The sequence below is a fragment of the Bos grunniens genome, chromosome 4, assembly GCF_055505025.1.
Source record: "Bos grunniens cultivar Pamir isolate PY7600 chromosome 4, Bosgru_T2T1.0, whole genome shotgun sequence".
Lineage (NCBI taxonomy): Eukaryota > Metazoa > Chordata > Mammalia > Artiodactyla > Bovidae > Bos > Bos grunniens.
The window spans coordinates 22,900,598-22,927,097 of NC_141168.1; the positions used below are offsets into that span (position 1 = coordinate 22,900,598).

Genomic DNA, 26,500 nt, shown 5'->3' on the forward strand with positions numbered 1-26,500 from the left:
ATCATGAAGCTTCAGGCTTGTTTAATGATTTTGTCAATATGTGGAGAAGAGAAATTCCACAGAACCAGAAGAAACCTAAAGGGGATTTTTGCAAACACTGGAGAGAAATTATACAAAGGGTTTGCAATATCAGTATTTTTTAAAAGCGGAGAGGGTATTCTTTTGAAATAATAAACTCAAGAAAATGCTAAGCTGAATTTTAAAGCTTAAAATTATTTTCCTTTATAAGCGGTATTCTGAGATTAACCATACTACCAAAAAAAAAAAAAAAAAAGAAGTCTACTCAAAATTCACTGCAATCAGTCCAACATAGAGAAAAACCATTCATTTCTGTTTCAGGAAGCTGTATGACGGAAAAGCACAGGTATATAAAGAGAAATTAATTAAGAAAAATTAAATACCTCTATTGCTTTCCTTTCATCAATTGTTTCTGGCACTGTTTCCCCATAATTTTAATTTTTCAACTGCTCCTCAAGCAAAATACAGTTGAATCTTGAACAAGTCAGGTTTGAACGATATGGGTCCACTTACAAGTGGTTATTTTCCAATAGTATATACTGTAGTTTTACATGGTCCAGGGATAGCTGGATCCAAGGAAGCAGAGGAACCTTGGATAGAGGGCCAGCTATAAGTTATAGGTGGATTAACCTCTGCATTGTTCAAGGGTTAACTGATTAAACAAGGGTTAACTGTGTTTAATTAGCTGTTCACATTTCTCTTGGAAAAGTATAAACACTGAATGAACAATTAAGTAAATTTTAAAAATCTGAAAAAGAATGGATGTACATATATGTATACCTGAATCATTTTGCTGTACACCTGAAATAATATTGTAAATCCACTACACTCCAATATAAAATAAAAATTAACTTTTAAAAAATTGAAGTTTCTGAATCAAATTGCTAATCACTTACTCAAACTTTTCCAGATAAATATATAGATAGATGTGTCCATTCTTCTTCATGTAAGAGAGAGGGTTAGCAAGATGACACAAACAAATGGTCTGGGTACATAAGAATTCTTTTCCTCTCCTTATGTCATCCTGCTTTAAGGAACAAGGAGAGTATCATATACATTAAGAGATGTATGAGATTGAAGTCCATTTGAAACAGCATTACAAAGACTAGCATGTGCCGTGTCAGTCGTATTTGACTCTGAGACCCCAGGAAGTGTAGCCTGCCAGGTTCCTCTGTGCATGGGATTTTCCAGGCAAGAATACTGGAGCAGGTTGTCATTGCCTTCTCCAGGGGAATCTTCCCATCCCAGGGATCGAACCCGCATCTTTTGCATCTCCTGCATTGGCAGGTGGATTCTTTATCACTGTACCACCTGGGAAGCCCTAGAGACAAGCATATCTGAGGCCAATATGATATTTGTCATAGCTCATTGAAAAAAAAAACCTACAATACCAGGAATCATTGGGAAAATAATGTAATGCCATAAAATACATGGAAATGCATGCTTTCCAGAAGATAATCATTCAAAAAGGTGATATTCCTCCAGGAAGGGTTATTGAAACTTTTCATTTCACTTCGTATCAAGAAGCAAAGCTAATGGGGAGATCAAAATGTTCTGTTCTAAATATATCCAAGTGCTAAGTCTTTCTTGCAATAGAAACATCTCTAATTTGTGTAGAGAAATTTCCTTTCACATAAATTAACTTTTAAATAGGCTTGAAAATTGACCTTGGGTAAATTTATATAATAATGGTTCCTAAGCTATGCAGATTATTATACCTAATTAACCAGTTAAATTCATAAAATTTTCTTTTAAATCAGCTCAACTATTTTCAGATGTTTATCTTTTAGAAGCAAAACTAAGAAGGGCATCATGATGAGACTAGACCATCACAACAAAGTACTCTGAGTTTCTGATCTTAATTTCACCTCCTATTACTCTGGGACCTACAGCTAATCATATCATGTCTTTTGCTCTTCATTTTTTTTTTAATAGAAAAATCCTTTTTTTAAATCCAGTAAGGGAATTCTGTTTATGAACCACTTGTGTAGAAGAGTCTTAGAGCCTGAGAAACCTCCCATTATAAGGGTTGGATGGCATCACCGACTCAATGGAGATGAGCTGGAGCAAACTCTGGGAGATGATGAAGGACAGGGAAGCCTGCAATGCTGTAGTCCATGGGATCACAAAGAGTCAAACGTGACTTAGTGACTGAACAACAATAACATAAAGGTTTTGGGCTTTGGGGTCCTTTTGCCTAGGCTTGAACCCTGGCCCTTCCATTTTCAAAAGAGTGATCTTGGTCAAGCCACTTCAACTCTCTAGGCCTCAGGTTCTTTACCTATAAAATAAGGATACTCATAACCCCTTACCACAGAGTTGCGGTGAAAAATGAATTAGACATACACCTTAAAATGTTTAAAACACAGCTGAGTATACCACTAGGACTCAATAATGTTAGTTATTTTTATTATAATTCACTTGAGACCTTTACAAGCAGACTGCAAAAGTGACACCCGGAGTGCACACTTTGATGACAATTCCATCCCACATTACTCTAACATTCCTAGAATTCCAAATGTCTTGAAACTATTGTTTAGTCTTTTATATATAAACTGAAACACAAGCAGCCAAGATGGGGACTCATCCCTCCTTCTGGGTACAAGCAGGAAACAGTATTGGTGTTCCAGAAATGCAGTGTTTGCATGGCATCAAACTTTTGGTGGCAAACTGGATGTGAGCATCGCAAGCAAAATCACTAAGACTGCATCAATAAACTGACGCCTTCTGACTTCAGTTACAGTTTTCCTGGAGTTTGCTGTGATAATGAACACAGACAGCATTGATCCATTGAGGACTACACCTGCTGCATTCCTACAAGTAATTCAATCATGTTTGTCAGGGAGAAACTGTGAATTATCTTAGGACATCCAAACACCAGCTTTCTCAGGGTATGATAATATATTTAAATTACAGAGGGGCTTCCTGATTGCATTAGAAATACATCCATCTTCCCCTTCTTATCTTTGCAGACGGCATGCCACAGGCTTCATCACAGCCAAATGCAAACTTCTTGAAGGCTGGGATTGCTAATTGTATTTAAAAGAGCAACTGGTTTCTTTCTCAGTAGTTATTCACTATCCACCAAAAACTATCTGAAGTAAGTGTAGCACATATAAATGTATTTCATCCCACTCCCAGGTAAATCCCTAGGGGATGCTTAACACAAGAATGGGTTTGGTAAAGACTCTACAAGACTGAGAAGAAATTAAACGGAAGCATAAAATGAATATTTAGAAATATCAATGCCTATTTTTCAGAGAAAGTAGAAAAAAGGTAATGAGATATAACTAATATTTGGAAGTAAAAATATCTAGTTCCCAGCAGTGCAGTTTACTTAAATTGCTAGAAAGACTTCAACGTATCAGCAGAGGCTTTCTTCCTCTCCCCAATCCAACTCTCAATAATACTTCCTACAGACTCTCCAAAGCCTATGACAAAATGCTCCTAACATTTACATCTGTAATGGTTTTTCTCCTACAGAGAAGAGAAAATATGGGGAAATAAAAATTTTGACAGCCTTTGTGATGTTCAGTAAGGTGGAAGGATGTTTGCAAACTTCAAACCTGAGTGACTTGTTGTTCCACCTTTTCTGACAGGCGACATTAAACAAATGTCTCACACAAGAGGTACCTCTGGTGTGTGCGCTTGGGTTTGGGCAGAGAGGAGGGGAGGCGCTTTATGTGCTGTCATGGGAAATTAACGGTCTACCTTAGGAAGTTTTACAGACAATCACTTTAAATCAAACACAGGCAGCCTGTCAGCAAGCATAAGCGCTAAAGAGCACAAAATGGGTGACTTTCTCACTTTGCTTCATCCTCATCTCTACAATGACCTAAATAAGTTCTCCTTAAATAATGTTACCACCAAACACGTTTGGAAATTTTTTAATTTATCTAAATTAAATTTACCTAATTAATTTATCTAGTTAATTTTATCTAATTTACCTAATTAAATTATCTAATTAACTTATTTATCTATTTGGAAATCAAACAGATATCCAAGTCAAGGTCTTAAGTCTGAATAGAATCCAATTCCCTTCCTCATCCCTATTCTTCTCCTTTTCCTAAACTTCACTAGTAATTGCAGATGTTACCATTTTCCCCTAAGATGATGGCCATTTTTCTAACATTTTCACTGGGTATGTGTACATTAATCTCAAAATAAGACAGTGTCCTGCCCTGAGCCATCTTGAGATGATGTGTTAAGTGCTATAATGAAGATGTCTAAAGCAAAGTAATTTTAAAAATTCACACAAAAAATATTTCAAATAATTCAAAAGGAAATTTAACTTACATCTTACAAGAGTGGGTGAGTGTAAGACCAGATAAAAGCTGAGAGAGAAGATGAGACAGGACTGAATCTGGAAGGATCAGGTGTATACCAGATAATGAAAATGAGAAGGTTGGCATGGTTGATTTTGATTTAGGTAGAAATAAATAACTATGGGCAAGCTTGGCAGAGCTAAGAAAAGGAAAGGGCCAGTGAGGGTCTAGAGCATAAAAGGTCAGCACAAGAGCTGTGTGCTGTGCTTTTGCTTAGTAGAGCAGTCATGTCCAACTCTGTGTGACCCCATGGACTGTAGCCTGCCAGGCTCCTCCATGCATGGAATTCTCCAGGCAAGACTACTGGAGTGGGTGGCCATTTCCTTCTCCAGGGGATCATCCTGCCTGAGGGATCAAACGCAGGTCTCCTGCACTGCAGGAGGATTCTTTACTGTCTGAGCCACCAAGAAGCCCAAGAGCTGTGTGGATGAGGTCAGAGAAGGCCTTATGCTCTACAAAAAGGCATTCATTCCGACTTGAATAGTAGACAATACAAAATCACAAAGATGAGGGAAGCAACATGATCATTCTGGCAGAGGTAGGGAAGATAGAGAAGTTTAGGTTTAGAGTGGAAACCAATTAGAAAGAGGAGAGGGGAAAGCAATGGCAACAGGTATGGGAAGGAGAAAATGGATTTGAGACATAATTGCAAAGCAGGATGGACAAAAATGAATGACGGTGCATGAATCAGGTGAGGGGGACACGAGTGTTCTAGAGCAACCCCAAGATACTAGGGGGTGGTGGTATCTGGATCACTGAAGAGCTGGAGGCATCACCTTTCAGGAGAGTCAATAAAGGAAGATGAGAAGCAGAAGATGATTTGGGCGAGGATGCAGGTATGCGTAGGGGACTGGAGGTTGGGGGTGAAAAATTTCAACAGATTATTATTATTTAGGTTTAGACCTGGACCTTTGGAGAGAGTTCAGTTTGGAGCTACCATTTTGAAATTTATAGCTAAAAATACTGAATGGATACAATAATGGCAAAAGAAGCAGAAAAGAGTCAAGGAAGGCTCTGTGGAGAATTTGTGTTGAGTGAGCGGGTAGAGAAAAGGGAATGTTCACGAGCCTGAGGACAAATGATATGAAGAGGAACAGGAGGTCAGAGATAGTGGTGACGGAGAAGCAAAGAAGGAAAAGGCTGAAATACAAAAGCAGCATCAGTTGTATAAAATACTTATGAAATCAGTTAAGACAAGGCTCAAACACACCCTTGAGCTTTGGCAGTGAGACAGTGACTGGTCAGGAGTGTGCAAACGAATGGGAGGGGGAAGGAAATGGGGAACAGATTACGAGAAAAGAAAAGAGAAACTCAAGGGATAGGCTGGAGAGCTGAGGATGAAATGCAGGATTAAGAGATTTTTATAAAATGGGAGAGATTAAAAATATTTATAGGTCCTGGGGAAGGAGCCAGTAGAGAGGAAAAGACTGAGGACAGCGGAGAGAAAGAATCTAACAGAAAGAACAAGATCCCACAGGGCATGGAGGGAAATGGAATTAAGACTAGAGGAGAAACTGCCTCTGAAAAAGACAAGGCCACAAAAAGAAGTGTGCCTCTATGACAAATAAATGCCTAAGAGTAAAGAAGAAAATTTAAGGAAATTCAGCACTGGTGAGAGGGATAACAGACTTCTTTCTCACGGATCTTCTTATTCTAAAATTACCAGGATGCTTTAATAAGGAGAAAAGGTAAGGACAATGTCTGGCACACAGTAATCCTTCAGTAACTGTTTGCTGGAGAAAAGGAAACAAATGAGCAAAAAGTCATTAACAGAAAAATATGACTAAATAGAAGGATTTCCCTTGAAAATTCAGTTTAAGTACACTCAACTCCTATTGAATGTCAGAGCTGAATCTTGAAAAAATAGCCTGCCAATCAAAAAACATGTACAAGAGAAAATGTAATGAATTAAGGCTTATAAAGCAGAGGGCTTCCAACTTTTAGAGAGGATGCAGAGTCCTTTTTATTCTTCAGTGAAATCCTCATTTCAATTTGCTTGAAAGCTTCAAAATAAGAAAGAAGTGTAGATTCACTTAGATGCATTTTTGAGCATTGATGTACCTCTACCAACTCTCTCAGCATTTCTAATTTCATTTTAAAGAATGGATTGAGTCACCTCTTTTCATACAATTTTCTTTGCTATTCTTATTTCCATTCTGACATTGAAAAAAATAAAATAAAATATGCAAATGAGATATTGGTGGCTTTGCTAATGCCAGGGCCCCAAACACACTGGGCAGACAAAGAGAGCTGCCTATGGGCGGTAGGCATCACGGCTGACAGGGAATGCTAGTGGCCACCGGAGAGACTGCAGATAGATTACAACTCAGAAAACAAAGTGGCCATGACAAATGCAACTGGACAGAATATACTATATTCTGGTAGCCAGGTAGCTAACCTGATGGCAGTGGATGACAGCAATTAACTAAGCCCAAGACAGTGTAAAGAGTTTAAAAACACGTATCTTTTTAATATGCAAGAACTAAAATGAAAGATTCCAAGACCTACTATGGGTCTACTATACCTACTATGGAGAAGGCAATGGCACCCCACTCCAGTACTCTTGCCTGGAGAATCCCAGGGACGGGGGAGCCTGGTGGGCTGCCGTCTATGGGGTCGCACAGAGTCGGACACGACTGAAGCGACTTAGCAGCATACCTACTATATCCATCAAGTTTTATTTTGTGCTTTCACAACCTGCCCATCCACTTACCAACCGCTCATTTGCTCATTTACTCAGAGCACTTTTATTGTCTGTTACGGGCCAGAATCACACGATTTACATCCTCACTACATTTAGGGTAGAGCCTCTTGGCTGGGCCTGGGCCGGCTCGCTGCTTCCTTTGATATTTCTACATATTAATACTTTTTCCTGCGAATGTTGATTTAAGGTGCCAACTGTCTTTCTTTGAAAACCATAATTCTTAATTATGAAGTCATATGATTCCCACTTTTCTTAGTGTTGAAATTCTTATTCTGTATTAAAATTGGCAAATGATGTTGGTTCTAATTATCTTTGTCATTGACTGATTCATAAATCCCATAGTTTAGGAAATACAGAGTCAATTAGTTTTATCTTCCCTGGCTTTCACTTTTATTTCCCAGGCTGTAGGGCACAGTATATATTCATTATCTATATAGTCTTGCTTCTGGGCACACCATATCACCACCTACCTGGACCACCCCTCAGCATTCACCACCATCCCTCCCCTTCAACCCCACCCCAGCCCCACCAGATCTCTTACATGTTCAACTGGCCCTTTGGTCCCACAAGATAGGAAATCAAAAGATTTCTTGAAAACTTGCTTTGAAGCAGTTTAAATTGGTAAGCAGTCCTTAGGCCCACAGAACTCTAAAAAGTTCTCATTTATTCCCAAACAATAATTAAATATTGCTTTTATAACTACCAATTACAAATTTTGTTTTTATAACTACACATTTTATAACTATATACTGATACAATGACTGACATAAAGGAACCAAGTACTGCTACTGCTTCCAACAACATGGTAACTGACACGATATAAGGTTACACCAAAGAGGACTTCTTACAGTATTCCATTTAGATAAAGTTCAAGCACAGGCAAAACCTATCTATCCACAGCCAAAAAAATAAGAACAAGTACCTCTCAGGGATGGATGTCAACTGTCAATAGGAGGAAGTTTTCTGGGACACAAAAAATGATCTATATCAACATTTCATATATTGACCTGGGTTGTGGTTACATGTGAATATATATATATATATATATTTGTATATATGTAAAAATTCATAGAAATATATGAATACACAAATATTGTAAGGATTTGGACGCAATGATGTATGTCATATTCCAATAAAAATTTAAAAAGAAATTAGCTTGCAAAATATTTACAGATTTTGAACTCATAGAGTCCAACTACTTCCCTGGTGGCTCAGAGGGTAAAGGATTTGTCTGCAATGCAGGAGACCTGGGTTCTATCCCAGGGTTAGCAAGATCCCCTGGAGAAGGAAACGGCAACAACCCAGTGCAATATTTTGCCTGGGAAATCCTGTTATAAGGAGTTGGGACTGGACTGAGCAGCTGTCACTTTCAGAGTCCAACAATGTAAAATACTTGAGTATTCTTTCACTAAGAGCAATATCCTACAAACTTTCTAGCATTACACTTTTTTCTTCCTGCTATGCATTAAATACTTTTGTACCTATTCGTGCCTGGAGAATCCCAGGGATGGGGGAGCCTGGTGGGCTGCCGTCTATGGGGTCGCACAGAGTCGGACACGACTGAAGCGACTTAGCAGCAGCAGCAGCACAGCGTGGTAGCTTACAAGAATAGGCTCTAAAGAATGCTCATTGAGAATGCTCCTGGTGGTGAAGCAGATGGGAATCTGCCTGCCAGTGAATGGGTCATGGGTTCCATCCTTGGTCCGGGAAGATTCCACACGCCACGGAGCAACTAAACCCACAAGTCACGACTACTGAGCCCATATGCGGCAGCTACTGAAGCCCGTGCACCCAGAGCCTGTGCTCCATAGCAAAAGAAGCCACCGCCATGAGAAGCCTGTGCACCACAGTAAAAGCAGACCCCGCTTGCTGTAAGCAGAGAAAGCCTGCATCCAACAATGAAGACCCAGCACAGGCATAAATAAATAAACGAAATTATCTTAAAAAAGAATGCTCACTGAGCTTAATGATAACAATCACCAAATCATTAGCATTCTCCCACAAGTGCTGAAAACTACTTAAGGACATCAGAGACTCGAGTCTCTCTTTCAATCGCAAAAAGAAAAGAAGGCACACACCCAGCGTTTCCAAGTTCAAAACCCCTGCTCTCACTCAAAACATGAAATTAAGGTAATTAAAAATTCAATCTTCTTTAATGGCACTTCCATGTCAATTCTTTAAATATGGTTGTTGTTGCTTCTCTTGCTTGAATCAAGGAACTCTCCTTTCTCATTTATTAAGTAACAAAATCTCAAAAAATACATGCTTAGCTGGAGGTTGCTTTTTATTTTTTACTACAAAAGGAAAATTAAAACGGTTTCTTGGCCACAGAATGGAATATATTTAATTTCCTGTATAACATATTTAAAAAAAATAGTAGGCAGTATTAATGATTAAATTTTCAAATGACAATTACTGAAAGTAAGACAGTTGCTAATGACAAAGTATGCGAAACAGCAATAGAGACCAAATGAACGAGGCTGGGGTCTGTGTTTTCGAAGAGGCAAGGGGAAATGGTAAAATAATCTTCCAAATGACACTGAGAAACAGTGTCTATAGTCAACACCCGAAGGAATATAAGTTATTAAAGGGAAAGACCATGTTTTCCCTCTAGGTATTCATATGCTATTTTTGATGCCAACTTATATTATCAATTTAGGTCTCAAAATCAGATGTAAATGGGCTTCTGGCTGGAAGGAAACGTATTTCATTGAATGCTGAATAAGCATATTTTGGCTACCACAGTCCAAGACAAATACATGTTCAGAATACATAAAAAGCAACACACAAATTAGGTAAACATTTTGCACTGGAAAGAACCTCCTCTACTGTCTCGTATATGTAAGCTTCCAATAATGTTAATTGATCATTAGAAAACTTCATTGATAGTAAGAAAATCTGCAACTAAACTATCAGCTTAAAGTCAAAATCACGGCAGCAGTCATGATGATTTTAGGTTTATCTGAAAATACAGTTTTAGTTCCATATTAGCTTTACAGCAGAAACAAGTACACTTTCATTTTGTCTTACAAGTCCCCAAAAGGGTTAACTTATAACACACGCACCAGTTACTGGCACGGGGCGGGGGGGGGGGGGGAATAGAAAAGTACAAAAACAGGAGCAGAGAAGGAAAAAAAAAGAGAGAGAGTAAAAGGAACTCCATTGCCGAGAAGGGTGCAGTTCCTCTAATAATTGCTCTCTGTACAGCCAGGATCTGAGTTTCTCTCTTATCCTTTTTGGAAAGAAGAAAGTCAAAGCTGTAATGACTTTGACCAGTCAGACCTGGTCAACCGTAACACCTTCACTTGGTCAATGATAATCATAAGCACTAAACTGAAGTATAAAAATTAACCCAAATGATCAAGACTGGAATAAACACTTCCGACCAGAGTTCTGGAGCTGCACAGTATATTAGAAAGACTTCCAATCACAGACTTAAAGAATGTAGATCTCTCAACTCTGCACCTTGTTAACTGCACCTGGAATTCATCTTTTGATTAAGCATCTCTAGGAAGGATACCGTCTTCCAAGGAAAATTTTCCTATTTTTGAACTGCTTTGTTCATTAGAAAAAAGCATTCATTCATTCATTCTCACTATGTAGAGTCAAATCTTACACATCCAACCAACTAGTTCCACTCCAGATTTATGAGACAACAAAACACAAAACTGCTTTATTTCTTTTAAGTGGCATTTTATATATTTGAAATCAGGTAGCAACTCTTCTCTTTTTCACTAACATTTTTGATTTTTCCTGCTGTTTCTCATAAGGACCAGTCAACACTTTCCTGCTAACTAGACTGGCCTGTCTGACCTCTCTTGACATTGTTGCTGAATTGTGCACTGACATGTGGACTGGAACCTGACTGACTCACCAATTCACTTTATTAATACAAAATTGCTAGTTAGTTGCAATCAGTGTTCAGCCATATACCATTATCATATTTTGAAAATACAAAACTTAAAAAAAAAAGCTTCAAAAAGACTTTTTTATAATCTCCAAAGGTTACTTAGTTTGAAGATTAAAAGCATTTAACATTTATTATATAAATTCAAAAATACAATATATATAAATAATATTACATAATTTCAAAAGCAGTGACTCAAATGTGGGGTTTGAAATCTAAATATACCACAACTCAAGTGTTTCACAGGCCTTCACAGGTCAGACACTCTGAAAAGACAGCAATATTTTTCATAATTCTGAGGACAGGGGGAAAAAAGCATTGTGTTTCATAAAAATGCAACAGGGTAGCCACATTTCCTCCCATGCATGAATAATGTATGATCTACAATGTTATTTGCTAGACTGTCTAATCACCAGCATCTTTCAAAATGTCTATATAAGCTTTAGCTCATTAAGAACAAACATGTTATCTGTATAAAAATATCATATACCTGTGAAGACTCAGAATAATATTCTGCCAAATGCCAATGCACACATCAAACTGACATGGTGGGCCAAGCTTTGTGCATTTCTCCAAGACAAAAACATTGAGAAAGAAATACAGAAGGATGACTTCTGTTTAAGACATTCACACTTACTCTAATAATCACACACACACTCTCACAATGTATCTATGTAACTATCGATCTAGTATAAAGAAAGAGTCCAGGGGCTATGGAACCCTTGTAAATAAAGTAAAAAATAACAACAACGAAAACAACCTAAGAGAATCAGAAGCTACATAAGAAAGCTTTTAAAGCAAGGTTGCTTCTATTAGAAAAGGCTTTATAATCTTGAAAAGGGTTTCCATAATTCATGAAAGAATAAGGAAAAAGTTGTTTAATGCAACCATGACCTTTCAATATAGTAATAAGAAAGAAAAGGTGAAAGAAAAAGGATCTGCTTCTATTATGTAACCATTAAAAACAAAACATGAGTCTAAAAGATTAGTAGTTTAGGATCAATGATATTAAAAAAATAAATTTCCCAATTCACTTTAACTTTGTGATATTTTAGCCTTTAACAAACACTCTATAGTTACAATAGAGATAAAACAATGTTAAAATATATATGTGTATATATATATATGCATACACAGACACACACACATATATATATATTTAATACACATATATATGAAATATACACACCATTTTTAGGTACAAAAGAAAGATTGATCTATTTCAATATCATTACTAAAACATTTCCCTTTATATTTTTATTCATATTTAATAAAAAAATTCACTTCAAATCAACAAATAATTGCTAAGCACTCCTGTAAGTTACCTATTAATTCTTTTTTTTTTTTTTTCCCATCCCTGGGATTCTCCAGGCAAGAACACAGGAGTGGGTTGCCATTTCCTTCTCCACCTATTAATTCTTTAAACAAATATTTACTGGGTATCCCATTCACACAGAAGATACATGTGAACCACTACTCCCTTTACTATGGAAGTAATGTTGAGAAAATGTTTGGGAGAGAGATTACAAAAGGCAAAAATCCAGGGTGTTATAAGAAAGCAGACTTGGAGTTCTGAAGACATAAAACAGCCTTACCAAATTAAATCACTTACAAGCAAGTCAGTACCAGAAGAGGTTGAAAAGACCTTTTGAGCTAGAGCAGGTTTAGACCAATAATCTGCATAATTCATAATTTTTAAGTGATTACTCCCAAATTATTCTCTATAAAAGACTTAGATTTGTTGGCAAAGCTTATTACAAAACTAACACACAAAAAAAACCTACAAAACTTCTGCAAAGCTGCCCACAGAACCATACTACCTCTTCAAGAGAAAACAACAATTTATAGTTCAGCCACAACTATTTAAAAACTCTCATATATGGAAAAGTTACACAGAATAACTCCTTCATAATCACTGCAGATGGTGACTGCAGCCATGAAATTAAAAGACGCTTGCTCCTTGGAAGAAACCTAGACAGCATATTAAAAAGCAGAGAGAATACTGACAAAGGTCCGTCTAGTCAAAGCTATGTTTTTTCAGTATTAATATATGGATGTCAGAGTTTGACCATAAAGAAAACTGAGTGCCAAAGAATTGATGTTTTTGAACTGTGGTGTTGGAGAAGACTCTTGAGAGTCCCTTGGACAGCAAGGAGATCAAGGCAGTAAATCCTCAAAGACATCAGTCCTGCACACTCATTGGAAGGACTGATGCTGAAGCTGAAGCTCCAATACTTCGGCCACCTGATTCAAAGAACTGACTTACTAGAAAAGACCCTGTTACTAGGAAAGATTGAAGGTGGGAGGAGAAGGAGACAGCAGAGGATGAGATGGTTGGATGGCATCACCGACTCAATGGACATGAGTTTGAGCAAGCCCCAGGAGTTGGCAATGGACAGGGAAGCCTTGTGTGGTGCAGTCCATGGGGTTGCAAAGAGTTGGACACGACTAAGCGACTGAACTGAACTGAGCATCTTGAAAGGCTAATGGCATAACAGCATTTGCTTACTATCTTTGGATAGTATTGTCAACATTGACCAGTATCAGAGATTTATTTTCCATTTCAGGAAACAGAAGTGTTAGGAGGGACAAAGGACTTTTACTGTATCAAACAGATGAATATTAATGGCTTCACCCATAAAAAGAGGGCTTTCTGCATATTCAAACCACAGTAACATGAAGTCTTAGAAAATAGATTTTACTAATAGCCATTCTCTGAAGCTATGAAACAGTTCCCTATACAGCTGCTAACTGGCAGCTTCTATCATACATCTGACATGATTAACTTTTAGAAGCTATTCTTCTCCATAATTATGGACAAGAATGATTGGATGGTATGATTACAATTACCTGTCATTCCTACTGTTGTTTGCCCAAAGAAAGGCACACAGAAAACCAGAGAGACACTATCAGCAAAACCCATGTGGCCATAAAAGTTGGATCCCCCTAACTGACCTAAATGCCAGCTTACTCCTTACTAACTAATAAATATTTTTGGTTCAACCCAGGAAGTGTTTAATTGCTGCCTGATTTAATGAAATGTGGCTAAAAACAGTGAAAAATGCTCACAGCCCAGATACTGAGTATTCCAGTTGTGTTCAACAGAGGAAGCATCAGTGACATTTTTGCAACTTTAAATACCATCATCATCCACTATGTCTCGAGCCTCTTACCTCTGCCAAGTCACCCCAAGACTACAAACATCTGTTCTTGCAACTGTCTCATAAGAAAGGTACTTCATAAATGCAAAGTGCTCATTATCCTAAAGAGCCAAATGGCTTTTAAAGGCTAGTTAAAGCAAATAAGCAAAAGAAACAATGCATTGTCATTTGGACTTTTCAGATTTTAAATGTCAGGCCATTGGACATTTTTGTAAATATTGTAAAAAGCATTTCCCAATCACAAAATTGCAAAACTTGGAAGATAGAAAACAAAATTCAGACCAACCAACTCCTCTATTTTATAGATATGAAAAACGAAGACACACAGTGATTTGACCAATATCAAAGACTACAAAGTGGTCACTCATACCCACTCCCCCACACCCACTTTTATTGGTCTGTCCTCTCTACCATGCAGTATACAAATCCCCCTTCCATTGAAACAATGGCTTTAGTGCTTAAAGAATGACCAAATAAATCAGTTAATAAATTAGGTCCCCAAATTTCTTCTAACTGCAAAATTTAATGTATATTCTCTGCAGTAGATAAATAAGAAAAGATGATTTCATAAGGGTGAGTCCCTAATACAACAGGACCAGGGCCCTAGTTAGAAGGGGAAGGGGCTATGTGAGGACACAATGAGAAGACTTCTTTGAACTCCTGAGTTCTCATGTCTGACTGGCTCTAAACATTTGGAATTTCAGTTTCTCAAATGATGATGCACTAGCATTAAAATCCACCACCTTTCTTTGATGATTCCACCTTTAAAACCAAAAACTTATACACAGAGATGAGATGGTGAATACAAAAATCAAATGCATGTTTTTGTTTTCATTAGAGACACATTAGTAGCAAGCCACACTAATGTGCCTAATTATTCTAGAATGCATGCAATAATAAATGCATGCAGTAGACAGGCAATGGCAGCCCACCCCAGTGTTCTTGCTTGGAGAATCCCAGGGACGGGGGAGCTTGGTGGGCTGCCGTCTATGGGGTTGCACAGAGTTGGACACGACTGAAGTGACTTAGCAGCAGCAGCAGAGAGGTAAAGCTTTAGACTGTTTTCTAAATACTTCAGTTCGATGGCTGCAGTCAGTTCTTCAAGTAATAACTCTATCTTCACCCATTTTTTTTGCTATAAGAAAAAATTGCACTAACAAACCTTGTCCTTGTTGCTTAGTCACTAAGTCATGTCCAACTCTTGAGATCCTGTGAACTGTAGCCCCCCAGGCTCCTCTGTCCATGTGAATTCCCAGGCAAGAATACTGGAGCCAGTTGCCACTTCCTACTCCAGGGGAATCTTCTGGACCCAGGAATTAAACCCAAGTCTCCTGCATCTCCTGCAGTTGTAGGCGGGTTCTTTAACACTGAGCCAGCAGGGAAGCCCACTAACAAATCTCAGGTACAATATAATCTGCTTTTAGAGAATAAAGAATAATAAGAAATTTTAAAAATAGATAGGGAAAAATAAATTCTCACTCCCTCCCCCACCCGCTCCCAAACAGCAGCCACAAAGTAATTTCAAAGTTCCTGAAATAGCTAGATTATGTATTAATTATAACTGAAACTTATTACTCTATAGCAAACTGTGGTTAATACCTCAATAAAATACACACTTTTTTGGTAATGGAAATGCAACCCACTCCAGTATTCTTGCTGGGAAAATCCCATGGACAGAGGAGCCTGGCAGGCTACAGTACATGGGGTCACACAGAGTCTGGCGTGACTGAGTGACTTCACTTTACTTTAAATTTTATTAATATTTACATGATGGTTAATAATTAACATAATGTAATTACTCAAAAATATAAATTTTAGAAAAAATATAAATGCTTGGCAGACCTAGACAAAAGAAGGGCAACATGCCACTCAACATTAATGTATCTTCCTTCCGTTCCCCCAATTCAATGCCTTTAAATAAAACCAGTTTATTAGAGCGAATTCATCCATTCTGGTTAAATGTTTCCAGAGAAACAAAAAATAACAAATATCTCAGTGGGAATGGTTGGGGGAGGGGGTGGTGGGAGGCAGATATAAGTCCTATTATTTTTTAGGTTTATATTTTGGTCAAAGTATCTCAGAATCTACCTAGGCATGGCTAGAAATCTTTTTATTTCAATATGCTTTTGTTCATTTTAGACCCACAGGCAGAAAAACTGATTATATGACCTCTCACCATTAAAAGCCTACATTCAGGGTTTAATTGCACACAATGTCTTATTAGGCTGAGTAATGCAAGCATGGGCAAATAAAAAACAGAAACAGCAAGGATCGAAAAGAAGCAGAGGACATTAAGAAGAGGTGGCAAGAAGAACTACAGAACTATACAAAAAGGTCTTAACGACCCAGATAACCACCACGGTGTGATCACTCACCTAGAGCCAGACACCCTGGAGTATGAAGTCAAATGGGCCTTAGTATTCAAACCTATAAACAAAGCTAGTGGAAGGGATGGAATTCCAATCGAGCTACTTCAGATCCTAAAAGATGATGCTGTTAAAGTGCTGCATTCAATATATCAGCAAATTTGGAAAACTCAGTAGTGGCCACAGGATTGGAAAAAGTCAGTTTTCATTCTAATCCCAAAGAAAGACAATGCAATAGAATGTTCAAACTATGTTACAATTACCTCATTTCACATGCTAGCAAGATAGTTGTCAAAATCCTTCAAGCTAGGCATCAACAGTATGTGAACTGAGGACTTCCAGATGTTCAAGCTGGATTTAGAAAAGGCAGAGGAACCAGAGATCAAATTGCCAACACCCACTGGATCACGGAAAAAGTAAGAGAATTCCATAAAAACATCTACTTTTGCTTCACTGACTGCACTAAAGCCTTTGACTGTGTGGATCACAAAAAGCTGTGGAAAATTCTTAAAGTGATGGGAATATGAGACTATCTTACCTGTCTCCTGCAAAAACTATATTCAGGTCAAAAAGCAACAGAACTAGACATGGAACAATGGACTAGGTCCAAACTGGGAAAGGAGTACATCAAGGCTATATACTGTCACCCTGTTATTTAACTTATATGCAGCGTACATCATGCTAAATACCGGGCTAGAGGACTTGCAAGCTGGAATCAAGGTTGCAGGGAGAAATATCAACAACCTGAGATATCCAGATGATACCATTCTAATGTCAGAGAGCAAAGAGAACTAAAGAGCCTCTTGATGAGGGTAAAAGAGGAGAGTGAAAAAGCTGGATTAAAACTCAATATTCAAAAACTAAGAATATGGCATTCAGTCCCACTTCACATCTGGCATCACTTCGAGGCAAATAGATAGGGAAAAAGTAGAAACTGACAGATTTTCTTTTATTGGGTTCCAAAATCACTGTAGACACTGACTGTAGCCCCAAAATTAAGATGCCTGCTTCTTGGAAGAAAAGCTATGGGAAATCTAGACAGTGTATTAAAAAGCAGAGACATCAGTTTGCCTACAAAGGTCTGTATAGTTCAAGCTATGGTTTTTCCAGCAGTCATGTATGGACGTGAGAGTTGGACCATAAAGAAGGCTGAATGCTAAAGAATTGATGCTTTAGCATTGTGCTGCTGGAGAATACTCTTGAGAGTCCCTTGGAAAGCACAGAGATCAAACCAGTCCATCCTAAAGGAAATCAACCCTGAATATTCATTGGAAGGACTGATGCTGAAACTGAAGCTCCAATACTTTGGTCACCTGATGCAAAGAGCCCACTCACTGGAAAAGACCCTGATGCTAAGAAAGATTGAGGGCAAGAAGAGAAGGGGGCAGCAGAGGATGAAATGGTTGGATGGCATGATCAACTGAACGGACATGAATTTGAGCAAATTCCCAGAGATAGTGAAGGACGAGGAAGCCTGGTGTGTTGTAGTCCACAGGGTAGCAAAGAATCAGACACCACTTAGTGACTGAACAACAAAAATGAATACATGAATGACTACAGGAGACATGATTTATGATAATTATCAAAGTAAAATATACTAGCAAGATGATGCACACTGATTCTTCTCACTGTCGAAACTAAAATTCTAAACTTCTTTATTTTTTTGGCCACACTGCAGGGCTTGCAAGATCTCAGCTCCCTGACCAGGAACTGAACCTGAGTCATAGCAGTGGAAGCCCATAATCCTCACTACTAGGCCACCAGAGAACTCTCGTAAACTTGTAAACTTTAGAAGGAACAATAAATTCAGTAATCAGCCAATGCTGAAGTGTAAAAGCAAAAATTAAAAAAACAAAAAACCAACAACACTAAAAGATCTTAGTCATTTGAAGTTCCAAAAGCCCATGGAACCATGAGAAGCAAGGTTAAAATCTGACCCAAAGGCTAATTTAAAGTCTATAACGATCATTTGCTTAGGAAGGAATTAAGTCAGCTTGTAGACCACTTAACAGTCTTGTGACTTCCACTAAGAGTTACACAGAGAAAAAATAATTAACTATTTGCGTTATGCAACAAAATTCTCCCTAGTTCTAATCAATAATCAATTAAACTACTTTATGAAAGTAGAGACTAAACAAGTGAATTACACTGGTAAAAGTATAATCAAGCTATAAAACAACTCTCTAGTGAAGCAACATAAATAAAATAGTAAAAAAAAAAAAAAAGAATTGTCAGGAATACATTCAACCCTACCAATATTTTACCAGAAATGTATTACTTAGTGTGAAATAAGTATATACACTTTTTATTCTAACTTCATGTTTAAAAAGAAAAAAATAAGTTTATGGGAAAAATAAAAAAACTCTTGAAAAGTGACAATACTGCTAATGAAACTTCCCAAAGATTTCTTCCATTGTTAAAAACAAATGTAAATATTAGGATTACATTTATTGAAGTAACAGTATACTTAGCAGTAAATTATGGTGTTTGAACTAGGTCAGAAGATGCCTATAATGATTAAGCTATCTTCTCATTTTCCTAACAATTAGGAACACTGACTAAGTAGAAATCAATTGTAATTGGAAAAGCGTTAAGTCCTAAACTAATTACTAAAGTCAGTTGATATATATGATAGTTAATTAATTTAGAAATTCTAAATGTTGCACTTTATATATGTATATATATATTTATATATATATACACACACACAGCATATAATGAATTATATAAATTAATTGACACTATATATTTCCCACAGCATCGTGGAATCTCAGTTCCCCAACCAGGGATTTAACCTATAACCATTGTATTGGAAGTGCAGAATCCACTGAACCACCAAGGGAAGTTCTTATAAGTTTTTTAAATGGAAGTATCACAGATTCTTATTTTCTTAAATCACATTATCACAATAAACTGAGCATTGTGATAGATTTCATTCTACTCATCAAGTTTTATCTTCCAATATTTAAAACCATATTGATTGATATAATGCTTTTCAGTTTTCGTAAGTCGTATTTGTTCAGAGAACTGCTAATTCTCAAAGGATATCTGAGTCATTAGTTTAAATCAGTGAGACAGATCATGGGTCTGCAATTGTTTCCCGTAAAGGGCCAGTAAGAAAATATTTTAAGCTTTGTGAGGCATATGGATTCTGTTTTAAATATGCAACTCTGTACCTAGTGCCCCAGCCATGGGCAAATACATAAATGGATAAGCATGACTGTGCCAATAAAAACCTATTTACAAAAACAAGTGACAGGTTAGACTTCTCCATGGGTTTTGCCAATCCTGAAACAGTTAAGGAGGAAAAGAGAGGGATGGTAACAAGGAGAGGGACAGGAAATGGGAAAGAAAGAAAATAAAATAAACATATTTATGAAGTATTACTCTCGAGACTAAGTAGCTACTTAGTAGGGTTAACATTATTTTTCTATTGACAAACTTTGATTGTGAGGCCCTATAAAATGCAACAAGGTCTTTTTATGATTTGTTTCAATGCTGACAGACCTACTGGCATTCAGTATATCAGCATAAATAATGAAAATATTGATCTTCAGTAAGTACATAGGATTTGACTTACCTTAATAATGGATGGAATATGACGGTAATGTTCCTGGCTCCAGGTTTGCAAACAAATTTTGTTCCTCCACCTTCAATTAAGTTGTCATCAGGACCCCCTTTCAGAAAAAAAGCAAAAGAGAAGAGATTAGCTTATAGGAACTTAGAAAAAAAAAAAAAAGCCTATCTGATGGATGTTATACTATCATAAGGAATATCAACTTTGAAAACAGCTGACTTTAATATTTACTAAATTATTATGAATGACTTGATCCAGTCTTCCTCGTGAAATAAGCAATGGATTAGCATTTTTCACTTTGGAGAACACGGAAGCACAGTAAGAAATACTGTTTCAGTGTCAACCTTTGACAGCACAGTTCAGAGGAAGGAAGGAGGACCACTCAGGCTGGTCTAGGTAAGGCTGCAAAGGTTGGAGCAGAGGCCCATATGAACCTAACCAAGCTTATTTCATCAAATCTAAAACCCCACTAGTTTTAAGATACACTACTGTTAGAAGCAACAATAAGAAAAAAGAAATCCTGCTAACTAAAGTATACAATGCTTCCTTATTACATAGAATTTTCTTTTTCTTATTGAAGGTTCTTTATAGTTTAAATTACAAAACTAGGTCAAATAATTTATAAATAAATTTAAGACTTTATTAATATTTGAGTACATCCAGTATTTTACTTCAAACTGCTGATACCCATTCTGCAAGGTTTAATGTTGATAAGTTCTTAATGCTATTAGAAGGTTTAAAGAGAAGGTGTTCTTATACCAACCAAATTTCATACTCTTTCCTCATATATTCCTTAACAGGTTCACTGACTGAAACACTGAAGGGTTAAGATGTGAAGAATAACCACTCAGCTCACACATACTGAGGCAAAAACAACTCGTTATGACTATTTTCCAGTTAACAGCCATTAAGACGTCACTAATTGAAGATATACCCTAACTTCAGAGTTTACAGTGTGACAAATGTACATCGAGGGGTGCTGGGAGAAATGTCCCCCAGATCACTATTCCTGTTTCTTTGCATTAAAATGAAGCTCAATTAAAGTAATCTCTGGCCTCTCTCCATCTTTCATTCACTCTGGGGGAGTAAACTCCTTTGGTAAAACAGAAGAAAAGGCTGGGCATGCACAGCTTAGCAACATTCTTATTTCACTTCAGAGATCAGAATGCCTGTACAAGGTCAGCATTGTCTCACTAAGTTTAGCAAATAAAAGGTCCTACCTTGTCAGAGAAGGATGAAGTGGTCCAGCACCTTCTATAAACAAGCAAAGTCGTCTAATTCTGATGTTCAGCAAGCAAACTCATTTTGCTCTCAAACTAGCTCACACTTTCAGTCTGCCTTCTATCAGCAGAAAAGTGGAAGTGGTATTTCACCTCCCATTTGCTTACACATATTATTTCATAATAGTATCAGAACTCTAGATAGGGAAGGTAGCTGCTATTTAATAGACTTTTTCAAAACCCTAACAATCTACACACACAATATTGCATTTCTTTTTTTCTGAATTAAACAGCTTCTTTTTAATTATAGTTCTTTTCATGATACCAAACATAACTAAACCTCACCTGATTTATTATCTGTTTTAATGGTCTCTGAGGTATCTTAGAAATTGACTGATAAAAACATGTGAAGCTTAAGAAATCTAAAGCCTGGATCATCAAGACTTCCCAGAGGCATCAGAGTTTAGACAAATCCCATTTGAATCAGCTATTTCCACCAACGGATCAAAGAATGGTTTTTCTTAAGAAATACAGAAAATACAATGACACGTACAGCTCTTGATTCAAAATCATGAGCTTTTTGTTCTCATTTGGGAAAAAAATCCATTATTATATTTGCATTGGAGATATCACTGCTCTGCTAAGTCAATGATTTTGCTTGGTTAAAAGTGAAACAAAAGGAGAGAATCAACGTTACAACAAACACTAGTCCTATAATAAAAATCCTCCTCCAAACTTCATATGATTTGGTTACAGACCAAAAAAAAAAAAAAACCCACAGAATAAAAATATCTTTATTAATACTTCTCAAGATCATAAAACCAAGTCATAATTGAATCACCAAGGAAACGTGCACATGCGCAGAAGAAACCAGGTTAAATTCTGCACTCTAGGAACAACATCAATGATTCAAACGACTTCCTATGAAACAAACAAATCTATAGAAAATAACGCACTAATCTACTCAATATGAGTTATGAGCATATCTTAAAGGGACAAATATGAGTGGACTGCATGACCTCTAACGGTTTCTAAAAACTCTGAAGCTTTCTGATTTTAGATACTCAATAATTACACACAGGCCTGATTAACACAGCTTCAAACCAGCATCTTCACGGACACTGAACACATTGTACGATGACTACCTCAAGGCCTCGGCCCACAGTGGGCTGTATCTGGGGAGACTGCTTGTCTCCTACCATTCCTTTAGGGCCCAGGAGGTATAGCCCAAACTGTCAAATGCCCCTCTCCTGATGTTCACAATGCCATTCACTTCAGTTCAGTCCCTCAGTCATGTCCAACTCTTTGCAACCCCATGGACCAAAGCACGTCAGGCCTTCCTGTCCATCACCAACTCCCGGAGTTTACTCAAACTCATGTCTGTTGAGTCGGTGATGCCATCCAACCATCTCATCCTCTGTCGTCCCCTTTTCCTCCTGCCCTAAATCTTTCCCAGTATCAGGGTCTTTTCAAATGAGTCAGCTCTTCTCATCAAGTGGCCAAAGTACTGGAGTTTCAGCTTGAACATCAGCCCTTCTAATGAACACTCAGGACTGATTTCCCTCAGGATGGACTGCGTGGATCTCCTTGTACTCCAAGGGACTCTCAAGAATCTTCTCCAACACCACAGTTCAAAAGCATCAATACTCTGGCACTCAGCTTTCTTTATAGTCTAATTCTCACATCCATACACGACCACTGGAAAAATCATAGCCTTGACTAGACGGACCTTTGTTGGCAAATTAATGTCTCTGCTTTTGAATATGCTGTTTAGGTTGGTCATAACTTTCCTTCCAAGGAGCAAGCGTCTTTTAATTTCATGGCTGCAATCACCATCTGCAGTGATTTCGGAGCCCAAAAAAATAGCCAGCCACTGTTTCCCCATCTATTTCCCATGAAGTGATGGGACCAGATGCCATGATCTTAGTTTTCTGAATGTTGAATTTTAAGCCAACTTTTTCACTCTCCTTTCACTTTCATCAAGAGGCTCCTTAGTTCTTCACTTTCTGCCATAAGGGTGGTGTCATCTGCATATCTGAGGTTATTGATATTTCTCCCGGCAATCTTGATGCCAGCTTGTGCTTCCTCCAGTCCAGCATTTCTCACGATGTACTCTGCATATAAGTTAAATAAGCAGGGTGACAATATACAGCCTTGACATAATCCTTTTCCTAATTGGAACCCATCTGTTGTTCCATGTCTAGTTCTAACTGTTGCTTCCTGACCTGCATACAGATCTCTCAAGAGGCAGGTCAGGTGGTCTGGTATTACCATCTCTTTCAGAATTTTAGTTTATCGTGATCCACACAGTCAAAGGCTTTGGCATAGTCAATAAAGCAGAAATAGATGTTTTTCTGGAACTCTCTTGCTTTTTCGATGATCCAGTGGATGTTGGCAATTTGATCTCTGGTTCCTCTGCCTTTTCTAAAACCAGCTTGAACATCTGGAAGTTCACAGTTCACGTATTGCTGAAGCCTGGCTTGGAGAATTTTTTTAATATAAATGTATTTATTTTAATTGGAGGCTAATTACTTTACAATATTGTATTGGTTTTGCCATACATCAACATGAATCCGCCACGGGTGTACACGTGTTCCCCATCCTGAACACCCCTCCCACCTCCCTCCCCATACCATCCCTCTGGGTCATCCCAGTGCATCAAGACCAAATTTGCCTGTTACCCTAGGTGTTTCTTGACTTCCTACTTTTGCATTCCAGTCCCCTATAATGAAAAGGACATCTTTTTTTTTTTTTTTCCGGCCAGCTCTCCCCGGAGTCCCGCCGTCTCCGCCTGAAGAAGCAGAAAGGGGGAGGTAGACGCTAGGGAGGAGGAGTGGTATGGCGGCCTCCACCCTCCGTGACCCATTCACCTGAAACTCCCAAGGACATCTTTTTTGTGTGTTAGTTCTAAAAGGTCTTGTAGGTCTTCATAGAACCGTTCAGCTTCTTCAGCATTACTAGTCGGGGCACAGACTTGGATTACCGTGTGACTTTTTCTGGGGGGTGGGGGGCAGCACTCTGTGACATGTGGAATCTTAGTTCCCCAACCTGGGATGGAACCCACACCCCCTGCACTGGAAGCGCAGAGTCTAACCCCTGGACCTCCATGGAAGTCCAGCAGTGACTTTCTGTAAAATAGATCATGTAACCTTAACGTGAGTCTCTTGTCACTGTCATCTGTTTTCTGATTCTAATGCCACCTTCTCCCTTTGTGGAATGTTAACATCCCAGAAAGTACCTACAAAAAATGTATTTGTTGAATGAATGAAGGAGAAACAATGCCCTAACTTAGTAGTATGTTATCAGAATTAGATGAGAAAGTATTATGTGCAAGTCCTTCATAAACTGCCAAGAACATAACACATGTCAGCAATCTTCTCTGTATCCCCAAAGTGTTATAAATGGTAGGTGTGCCTAATCAATGTTTGTTGATGACCATCATATGAGGAACACACATAAAGATGCGACACCAAAAACAAGGCACTGGAGCCACCGGACATGTCAGTGTGAAGAAGATTTCACTGGGACTCACATGTGACAATACTAGGCATGAGGACAATACATCAAGAGATGACCTGCTTCAATTCCTCTAAATCCCTGTTAGTTACATAAAGACTATTCCTGATTCACACAGTAGGGTTAAACTAATCAAAAAGTAAAGACTGGGCAGAATTGAAAAGAAAAAGAGAACAGAAAAATCCCCCCCACCCCCACCTCCTCCGACAACCAAAATTTCATCTGTAGGACTTCTGTAGACTTTTCCAGGTTCATCACCAAGTGCCAACACTGTATTTGATGTGATTTCCTCTTTACAGGCTACGAGTCCAAATCTAGCTTCATATCAGATCAGATCAGTCACTCAGTCGTGTCCGACTCTTTACGACCCCATGAATCGCAGCACACCAGGCCTCCCTGTCCATCACCAACTCCTGGAGTTCACTGAGACTCACAGTGGAGAAATCGAGCTTACTAAATTACTAATAAACAGCACAAACCTGGTGAAAATAGTCTTGAAAATAAAGCTATCAGAACCAAAAGTAAAGGCCATAGCCAAAGAACCGTGTTGTCTGTGAGTCTCTCGCCTCTGACGTTTAGCTTTCAATATTCTGAATGAGAAACACAACCTACCACCTCTCCTCACATGCCTTCTGGTCATCAAGCAAGCTGGGAGCCGTTGTCATGAACTTGCTTGGGGAACACATTGTTCAAACCTGAGAAAAACAGGGGTTGAAGGGCAGAGCTTATCCTTCCCCTTCATTCATTATGCTCACAGTGTAATCCCCACTGTCACAGGCCAGGTGACAGGCACCAGGGAAAACGCGGAGAGATGATGGATGGCTGGACAGGCCGGGGAACTGACAACCGTACTACAAGTAGAATACATATTCTGCAGAATGAAGGGGGCGAGATGCCCTCATCATAGATCTTGGTCCTAACAGGCAGGACAGTGGCTGACTGGCAAAAGGTGCCAGGGCCACCCAGTGACTTCGGGATGACAGCTTCTTAGCTAGGCCCTTCTTTAAGAATCCATCTACTTATAAGTCATTAGCTCCCAAACTTCTTCTCAGCTAGAATTTGATGTAGTTTATAATAAACATAGTCATGTTAATAAAATAGAAAACCAAGATCTCAAAAAGAAAGGGAAAGAAAGGTTCCTGCAGAGAGGACTATGGTACAATGGGAAGAAGCAAAAAGATTTGTGTCAGACTCCAGATATCTACCTACTACTAGTGTAAGGGTGACAAGAACACTCAAATTTTCGGAGCGTCAGCTTTCACATTTATAAAACAAAGATTGCAATAAACTTTTTCAGAGATTTAAGAAGTAGGATAACGTACTCCAGGGCATTCAGTACAGTGTCTGACAGCTGGTACATCTCAAATAAACAATTATCTACTTTTCCCTTTAGAATTACTAAGCAGATAAGGATCTAAATGATCACACACTCACAGGAACATACACTAAAAGGACAAAAGGTTCAAATTAAAAAAGTATTATCCATGATCCTTTAGGCAATACTGTACTAGTCAGTATCATTTGTGAGATCAATAAAAACATGTTTGTCTTTATTTGGAGTCAACAGCATTGCACTGAAAGTTTGAAACGATTACTAAGAATACTTACAGCCTGACAGAAGAAAACCAGTCTTTCTCTTCATTTTTCAACTAAAAACAATCAGTATTAGGACTTTCTGGTGGCACAATGGATAAGAATCCACCTGC

General features: G+C 38.1%; 1 protein-coding gene across 8 annotated transcripts in view; it reads right to left on the reverse strand.

The window, feature by feature from the left end:
* EXOC4 (exocyst complex component 4) overlaps positions 1-26,500 on the reverse strand; it is an 802,504-nt gene that overhangs the window by 420,733 nt on the left and 355,271 nt on the right. For 6 of the 8 annotated variants that reach the window (XM_086395578.1, XM_086395579.1, XM_086395580.1 and 3 more), the window contains one exon: positions 20,062-20,158. In XM_086395578.1, coding sequence (XP_086251704.1) covers positions 20,062-20,158 — 97 coding nt within the window. Of the gene's footprint in view, positions 1-2,410; positions 2,777-9,146; positions 10,280-20,061; positions 20,159-26,500 lie in introns of those variants that run through there. The other 2 variants (XM_086395586.1, XM_086395581.1) reach the window with 2 other exon arrangements.